Source organism: Eubalaena glacialis, chromosome 6 (assembly GCF_028564815.1).
Source record: "Eubalaena glacialis isolate mEubGla1 chromosome 6, mEubGla1.1.hap2.+ XY, whole genome shotgun sequence".
NCBI classification, from domain to species: domain Eukaryota; kingdom Metazoa; phylum Chordata; class Mammalia; order Artiodactyla; family Balaenidae; genus Eubalaena; species Eubalaena glacialis.
In genome coordinates this window covers 67,255,690-67,264,419 of record NC_083721.1, presented here as the reverse complement: position 1 = coordinate 67,264,419, position 8,730 = coordinate 67,255,690, and the positions used below count along the sequence as shown (strand labels likewise).

Below are 8,730 nucleotides of genomic sequence, written 5' to 3'. Positions count from 1 at the left end.
CGAATGTGAAATAGTTGGCTGGTGGGAAGCAGCAGCATAGCACAGGGAGATCGGCTCAGTGCTTTGTGATGACCTAGAGGGGTGGGATAGGGAGGACGGGAGGGAGGCTCACGAGGGAGGGGACATGGGGACATGTGTATGCATATGGCTGATTCACTTTGTTGTACAACAGAAACTAACATGGTATTGTGAAGCAATTATACTCCAATAAAGATCTATTAAAAAAAACAAAAAAAACCCAACAAAAAAAAACAGTGGTCTACAAACTTTTTTGTTCTTATACTGTACTAGTAAAAAATTTTAATATCAACCCCCAAAATTTCTGCATACTTATAAAACATATATTCTTGAGCTAACCCCCAAATATTCTGCATATTTATAAAACATATACTCTTGAGCTAATATGATATGTATATATAAGACATATACGGGAATAAAAAAGGATAACAGGCATAATAAGCAATATTTTAAAACAGTATTATTTAAAGTCCAATACTTTTTTTAAAATTAATTAATTTATTTTTGGCTGCATTGGGTCTTCGTTGCTGTGCGCAGGCTTTCTCTAGTTGTGGTGAGCGGGGGCTACTCTTTGTTGCAGTGCGTGGGCTTCTCATTGCGGTGGCCTCTCGTTGTGGAGCACGGGCGCGTGGGCTTCAGTAGTTGTGGCGCATGGGCTTAGTTGCTCTGCGGCTTGTAGGAATCTTCCTGGTCCACGGTTCGAACCCGTGTCCCTTGCATTGGCAGGCGGATTCTTAACCACTGCGCCACCAGGGAAGTCCCCCCAATACTTTTTTATTCTCACCGCTAATCCCCCACCCCCCCCCCAAATTATTAACTGTCCCAGATGCATAGTCTTTAAATGTTTTGCTAATTGTGAAGACTTCACACTGGCATTTGCTATATCTGTCATACTTAACCTTAGGGTAAACTTTGACTAAAAAATAGTGGATGGTTCATATTTCAAAAATTCTTGAGAATTCCAAAAATTTCAGGCCTACTTCTTGTCCAATTTGATTAGCTCATTATTATTTTTAATCTATTGATGTGACTGATGAAGAGTTCCTACTAAGAGTAGAATGTGAGCTTTGTCATTTTGTTTGTTCTTTTATCTACACTTTATTTGCAGGAATCATTTTCAATCTATGAGGGTCAAGTTAGTTAAAAATCAAATAATATGACTGCAAATCCATTAATTAAGCACAAGTAAAGTGTCATATGTTGCTGAAAATTTTAAAAAGCAGGAGGGTACCGTATATTCACAATCCCTTCTAGGCTGTGGATTCATCCCCTTCCTTTAGGAAAACTGTATGGTGGACCATGTGACCCCTTCCTTTGACATAGGGACTGAGGAGGGCACCACTGTCTACCAGTAAATTAACCATTGGAAAGGTAATTTCTTACATTTTAAGATAAAAATAAGATTTAGTAGTTCTAGCATTCCAAAGGATCATCCTATACAACCTATGGGTATATACACGCAACTTTGGAGACCGGTAGTTTAAATACAACTTGGAAAATGATCTCTGGGCCGCTTTTCTTCCATAGCTGCCCAGATGACATTGTGGTGTTGTCTGTTTACATGTCTCCGCTCTACAAGAGCTCCCCCTAAGACTGGAGCAAGACAGTCACCTCTGAATGACTTTTATTCATCTTCACACTCCTGTATTCCTAAGACTTGGCACAGTGTCCTATAAATCAAATTGAGCAATTTCACACTGCTACTTTTTTTCTTTGGTTCTTCTGCAGTCTTACCTTTGTTTTCTCTTTTTAAGTATTTTGTTTCTTATGTAAAGGTGGAAAATGAAGACAATACTGGAAATCATGAATACAATAAGTATCATCCAAAATGCCATCAAAATGAATATTTCTAGACTCCTATGTGTGGGTGTGCAAGCACACACACATATGCAGTTTTACATAAATGGGATAAACAATGTTGTTTTTTGATGGAGAGCAGAGTAATCTAGTATAAAGAAGCTGAATCAAATATACTCGGCTGTAGATTCCATCCCAGCTCTGCCATTTTCTAATTGTGTGGCCTTGATCAATGTACTTATTGCTCATCCCCCCTCCCCAATCTATTAACAAAAGAGTTAATAATGGCAATCTCTTGAGGTTTAGGGAAGGACTGAACAGGCACTCAGTAAATGCAAAATTTGTTCCTTCCTCTTCATCTTCACATTGACCTTGTTATTGGAGGGTTCTCCTAGGGTTCATTACTAAACAACTCTTTTCCATCTTATAGTATCTGACTGCAAGTATCTGGAGCAGAGACCATATCTTATTAAATTTTGAAGGCCAGCACCCAACAACATTTAGGTGTTTAATATACGTTGGCTAACTAAATGAGGTCCTAGGAAGAGTCTGCTTGTGAACTTCTGTTTGTACTGACTGACCCTGGGTTCATCTAAATAAACAGCATCTCATATTCTATTTGCTATCTTCATTATTAAACCTGCATATATTTTCTTCTAGTTTCAATTTAAAATGCAGCTAAGTGATTCTGAGCAAGTCACTTACCCTAGTGTGTAGTTTCCTCATTTGTAAAAACAATAATAGTTCCATAACAGTACTTCATAAACTTCATTAACGTAATAGTACTTCCTAAGTGCAAAGTGCTATACAAATACATGTAATTACTATAGAAGCCAGTTCATTGTGCACTTTAATTTATAACTGTTACCTTGTGGACAGGCTCACCAACCTCTTTTTTTTTCCCCCTCTACTACACTACTTACCTGTTCTGTATCACCCAGCTTTCCTATATTCATCTTTTTCTAGTCCTCTGGTTGGTTACTGTGGCTCAGAATCACTGATCTTTGCAAGGCACCACCTGATGAGCCCTAAAGGAAACCAAACCATTAGAAACCAAACTAGGGGATGTATTCACAACCAGGCACACACAGTTGAAGACATAAGGCTTAGATTTTAAGATAAAGCAAGACCAGGAGAGGTGGGGACTATGTTTGAGAGAGAAGTACAAGAGATCTGAATCCTGGTTCTGCTTACTTTAGCTCTGTGGACTTTAGGTAAGTCAGTACACCTTTCTGACCTTCAGTTTCCTCATCTTTTAAGTGGAGGTGATAACAGTACTTACATCATACGATTATAATTTGAGATAGCATGTGTGAAGCACTTAAGAACAGTGTCTGGCACATTATAAACACTCAGGAAGCATTAACTATTAAAATTATTAAAAACTGATAAATGGTTGACAGCAGGTGGGAAGGTAGAGGAAGAATTTGAAAGGTCAGAGAAACAATCATGGAATGTTAATTTCAGTGGTTCTATATTTTCTCCTAAACTTCTCCCTCCTTATGTCCTTATTCTAGATTGAACTACTTTTTTTTTTTCCTATAAAATTTCCCCCCTCTTGGTCAGATTATTTTATTTTAAACAGCATCAGTTCAAAATATTTGAAGGCAGCAACAGTAAAGCTACTAATCATAACCTTAAGGTAGACTATTTTTGTACTTTATTATATACAAAAGAATAGCCACGTTTCCAATTTGTATAACCTAAACATTTGTTATTCACTTTCCTGCTGGTATAACTGGGAGTAGGGATGGGGAGTAAAGAGGAAGGCAGGATTTCGAGCTTTGCCTCAGTGTTTTAGGGACTAGTGGCAAAGGTCTTTCATAATAGTTTGCAGGGAGAGGCAACAATCATTTGACAAAATTGCCATGCACTGAGTTTGCTTTTAACATTCTTTACCCTTCTCCATGACATCCAGAGGCCTCATGTTCTCTCTTCACTGCAAAGAACAAGAGCTGCTACCACTCCTGGGGTATATAAAAAACCTCTCTTCATTGCAAAGAACAAGAGCTGCTACCACTCCTGGGCTATATTAAAAAACCTATGTCCAGGTTTGAGATTACAAATTGATTGCATGTTGGCCACATCTACCCCGGGATGTTTTTAATTCGGCCTGTAGGGTTTGGAAATATTGGTGTAAAAATCGAGGGATTTCATACAAAAATCCTGCTTTACGGTTTCTCTTGGGGGAAAAAAACAGAATACCTCAGAACACTGGATCCACATTCTTCAGGGCAACAATCTGCTAGAGCCGAACAGCTGCTCCTTTCAGTTACAGCACGGACACTCCAATTTGCCACGTTGCTTATCATTCCCTATTGTTTTACACCAGGCCAGTTTCACTCATTTGCTTTGCTTTTCTGGCCCCTGTAGACATCGGAGTTTGCAAACACTATCTAGACCTTTCCGTTCTCCCATCAAAGCTTACTTTGTTCTGTCCCAAGTTCCTCATCAGTTTTCCAAAGCAACAGCTAGTTAACCTGACCAAGTATGTGTATTTTTACATGTGCTCCCAGAGATAGTATCTTAAGAGAAAGGGATGACTCTGCAAGTGGAAATTACAGACACCACGGGATTGATGGCAACTGTCCTTTCTACTTTTTCTGTAGCCATACCTCACTGTCCTTAGGCAAACCACGGGAATCTGACCACTGGCCTACGTGCGAAACCAACTTATATAGTACTTTCATAGATCATCCTAGTTCCAAAGAACCAAAAACTACAAAGGGCTATTCTGACTCCCCGTTTCCTCAGTCTTCGGGATATCCGACCTGACGGCACTTCCCCTCACCTGCTTTTGGGGCCCGTTCTGCGCTGGGCAGTCGCGCCCGAGGAGCGCGCGCAGCCAGCATGAGCTCATTTCTCAGGGGCGTTTCTGGAAGGCCAGGCTTGGCCTGGCGCACGAGGCGCAGTCGCCCTCACTCTTATCAATGGCCTCCGCGACTGGGCGGGGCGCGGCCGCCGAGGGGCGCTGCCTCTCTGGAAGCTTTGTTCTCAGTTTAGCGCCCGAGAACTCGCACCCAGCCGGGGAGGCGCCCTGGATCCGTCTGGCCCTTCCGGGGAAGACGCCGGCGCTCAGGACGCGCTCTCCTGGGCGGAGGGGAGCCTCGGGCGCGCAGAATTAGCCCCGCCCCGCCGAGAGCCTCCAGTGGGTGGGGAGACCCCTCAACCCTCCGTTCGCTCGAGCGCTCCGAGCCCAGCGTCGCCGACCGCAGCAGTTTCACACCGGCTCGCGAAGGGCTCCCGCTCCCTATCTGCGGTTTCCACACAAGCTGCAAGTAGCCGCAGGCGAGCCCGTCTAACCATCCGCCACGACCCCAGTCGCGCTTCTCCCCGCTCCTGGGACCGCCACCGGAGGCCGAGGGCCAATCACACTGCAGCTAGGTCTTGCGATTGGACGGCAGCGAGGGCCGATTGGCTGCCGCTACCGGTTTCGACCTTCCTCCTTTTCCCTTTTGCCCCGACTCCGGCTCCAGAGCTTCAGGCCAATGAGAAGGCACTTTATAGATGCCCTCCCTTCGCTCTCAACTTCTCCCCACCTCGTCGAGGGAGGAGACGTCCTGACTGGCCAGACTGTCCTCGGAAGCCCCATTTCTTCACCAATCACCGAGGGAGGTGCACTCCCAGCGGAGTTTCGGCCAATTACAAAGCGTCCACGGCGCCCAGCCGTGCGGTTTCACCAGCGACTCCGGGCTTCACCGTCCTTAACTCTTCAAGCTTTTTCCTGAGGGCCGGCGACTCTGATTGGTCACTGTTGCCATTGTCGAATTTCTCCTCCAGCCAGCCACAAGACAAGGCGAACCCACCTTCTTCTCGGTCGGCTATCTTCGGCATTTTCCGTCCTTGGGCGTGAATTTCCAGCGACACTTTCTAATTGGCTCCTCAGGTCGATCGGCTTTTTCCGGGAGGATCCGCAGACAAACGACATCCGTGATTGGTTCCGCTCGGGCTTCGGCTCCCCTGCCGAAGGGGGAGGACACTCGGCTCGGCCGGCGATTCCCAGACGCCTGTTACGCGGACGCGGGGGCGCTGGGCGGTGTAAGGCTGGGTGGGGGAGGAAGGAGGCGGAGGACGAGTAGGAGGGGGGAGGGGGAGTGGGGAAAAGCTAGGCGGCTGCGCAGACGGCGCTCCTCACACAGAGCTGCCCTCGACCCGGGCGAATGCAGGCTTGTGCTGCCGCTGCCGCCGCCGCCGCCGCCGCCGCCGCCGCCGCCGCCGGGCCGAGTGACAAAGGAAGGAAGGAAGCGAGGAGGAGCCGGCCCCGCAGCCACTGACAGGGCCCGGGCTGGGGGCAAAGCGCGGACACTTCCTGAGCGGGACCGTGCAGAAGCGAGGGGCGGGAGGGCGGCCGCGCTGGTGCCTTGGACGGGGGAGGGGGCCCCGAGGGACGGAAGCGGTTGCTGGGTTCCCATGTCCCCGGCGTATGGGGAGCAGTCGAGGAGCCGCTGCCTGGGGTCTGAAGGGAGCTGCCTCCGCCACCGCCGCCGCCATGGCCGCTGGATCCAGCCGCCGCCTGCAGCTGCTCCTGGCGCAATGAGGAGAGGAGCCGCCGCCACCGCCCGCCTCTGACTGACTCGCGACTCCGCCGCCTTCCAGTTCGCCGGGCCCGTGCCGTCAGGCTGCCGGATCCCGCCGCTGTCGGAGCCGCAGCGTTTCCCGACGCATCTCCGAGGCACCCCCTCCCTCTCCCTCCCTCCTTCCTTCCCATCCCCCTTTCTTTTCAAGCGTGAGACTCGTGATCCTTCCGCCGCTTCCCTTCATTGACTCGGAAAAAAAATCCCCGAGGAAAATATAATATTCAGAGTACTTATTTTCAATCAAGTATCTGCCCCCGTTTCACGTGATATATATTTTTTAGGACCTCCCAACCATTTCTCCCCTCCAAGGAAAGGGAGGGGAAAGAATTGTATTTTTTTCCCAGCTCCCGATCAATCTATATGTTAAATATCCGTACTGATCTGTCTTCAAGGAGAAATACATCGCTCGCTTTTTTTTATAGCTGTACAAAAGGAGTGAAAAGCCAAGAGGACGAAGTCTTTTTCTTGTGGGAGAACTTAATGCTGCATTTATCATTAACCTAACACCCCAACTTAAAACAAAAGGAAGAAAAGGAGGAAGGAAGGAAAAGAAGGTGATTCGGAAAGAGAGTGATCATGTCAGGGCGGCCCAGAACCACCTCCTTTGCGGAGAGCTGCAAGCCAGTGCAGCAGCCTTCAGCTTTTGGCAGCATGAAAGTTAGCAGTGAGTATTGATTTTATTTGACACCCCTTTTCCACCTCACCCTTTAAATAAGAGACTTTAAAATATCAGGATCTTAAAATATGAGACTTTCTGATATAACAGTCGGAGGTAATGGAAAAGGGCAAAAACTGTCTTCAGTCAAGGATGAGGCAGCTCCCTCTTTTCTCCTCCCATATCCCCTCCCCCGGTCTTATTAACCTTGAATTGAGGGAATATGATTTTTATTTGGATGATTCGATCTGAAACTTAGTTCTTTTCATATAGTTTTCTTGCAGTTGATAGCTTTATCAAGCGGTTGAGTTTTTCCATCTTAGAATAGCGATGGAAGTGGTTACTTGCTCATCCTTTTGAATAAAGCGAAGGACAAGACTCATAAACCATTATGTGCTTTTGCAGAGTGTGTCTTTCGGAATGAGGGATAGTTTAGTTAGCTCAGGTCTCAGGGGTTATCATAGTTTCGTATACTTAATAGAGGAGCTAAATGTCACTGTCTCCTAACATTTCTTTCTTGCCTATGTGACTATACAAAGTATGTGTTCATAATCCAGAGATGAACTTGCTCCGTAACCACATTCCGGTTTGGAGGCAAGCTTTGATTCTTCCCTTTAGAAGGGACCGGTGGGGCTGATTGATATGCAGTAGCGGTAGTATCTCAACATGCATTGTTCTAAATTGGATAAGTGGTATAATATGTTATCTCTTAACCTTCCCATTTTGACATTACCAATCTACCACTATAGAATTAACGTTTAATCAAAAGGTAATTTGGAAGTACGTCCAAGTTTTGATTGGGGCTTGTATTGTCATGTTGCCAAATGCTAAGTTGAATGGTAATTGTCACTGACTCATCATTAAAGTTCAGTTTTAGGGTGCCATTGCACTCAGTACTTGCTAAATGATCTAGAGTTCAGGGGTTCCTTCTTAAGACTAAAATACTCTTGCATTGGTTTCCTGTTGAATTTAGATAAGACTATGGAGTTAGGAGAATATGGATTTAGACCTTTCCATCATTGCAGAAGGCTGTGGTCCTGCATATAATAGGGATACTTGGGCTGTGTTCAAGGTTGTTGCTAGACTGTACCGTCTTCCCTGATTTGTGCAGAAAAGTATATGTTGAGTGTCCAAGTCTATACTAAGTGTCCAATGTTCTAATGTTCTCTATATGTGGATATGTTTATGTGGTATTTAATGACAGTTTATTTAAACATACTTACAGAATTTGACAAAAATATCTATATTGTTTCCTTATTCCTTCAGAAAGGGGCATGATGAGGGTAAAGAAAAACTGTTTTGCTGCCTAGAAGGAGAGAATTGAACTGAGATTTTTAAAAAGTATATGCTGTTATATGAAATTGATTATGTCCTTAAGCAACATAAAATGATCACTCTTATTTGAACTCAGGATTTCAATTCATTTTGGCTTTTGGAACTTGCCTGAAACAGGGTAGTCTAAGGTAATAACTGAATGGGAGATTATTTTTGAGAGTCAAGTTTTTTTTTTTTTGGTGACTAGCTAGTTCAGAATGCAGGGTATGTGAAGAGGGAAGCTGATGATGCATCTTTCAGGGAATGGTCAAGCTTTCTAAGCACTTCATGAGGTCATTTGAGAGGAATATTTTAAAGTTCTGGGGTAATTTTCTGCTATGATGAAGCAAATCTTATAATAGCTACTTA

The 8,730-nt window shown here is 45.1% G+C and overlaps 1 protein-coding gene and 1 long non-coding RNA gene across 4 annotated transcripts in view; one reads left to right on the top strand and one right to left on the bottom strand.

Moving 5' to 3' along the window:
* Window positions 1–434: 434 nt before the first annotated feature.
* Window positions 435–5,153, bottom strand: LOC133093353 (uncharacterized). The gene is made up of 3 exons (XR_009701263.1): window positions 4,607–5,153; window positions 2,739–2,843; window positions 435–731 (listed from the first exon to the last, which is right to left on the bottom strand). It is a non-coding gene; the product is annotated as an uncharacterized LOC133093353 (long non-coding RNA).
* Window positions 5,154–5,934: 781 nt separating this feature from the next.
* The window catches only part of GSK3B (glycogen synthase kinase 3 beta), a 194,936-nt gene continuing 192,140 nt past the window's right edge, over window positions 5,935–8,730 (top strand). For 2 of the 3 annotated variants that reach the window (XM_061194202.1, XM_061194204.1), the window contains exon 1: window positions 5,935–7,056. In XM_061194202.1, the coding sequence (XP_061050185.1) occupies window positions 6,969–7,056 (88 nt within the window). In that variant the 5' untranslated portion in view covers window positions 5,935–6,968. The remainder of the gene's footprint in view (window positions 7,057–8,730) is intronic. The other variant, XM_061194203.1, reaches the window with a different exon arrangement.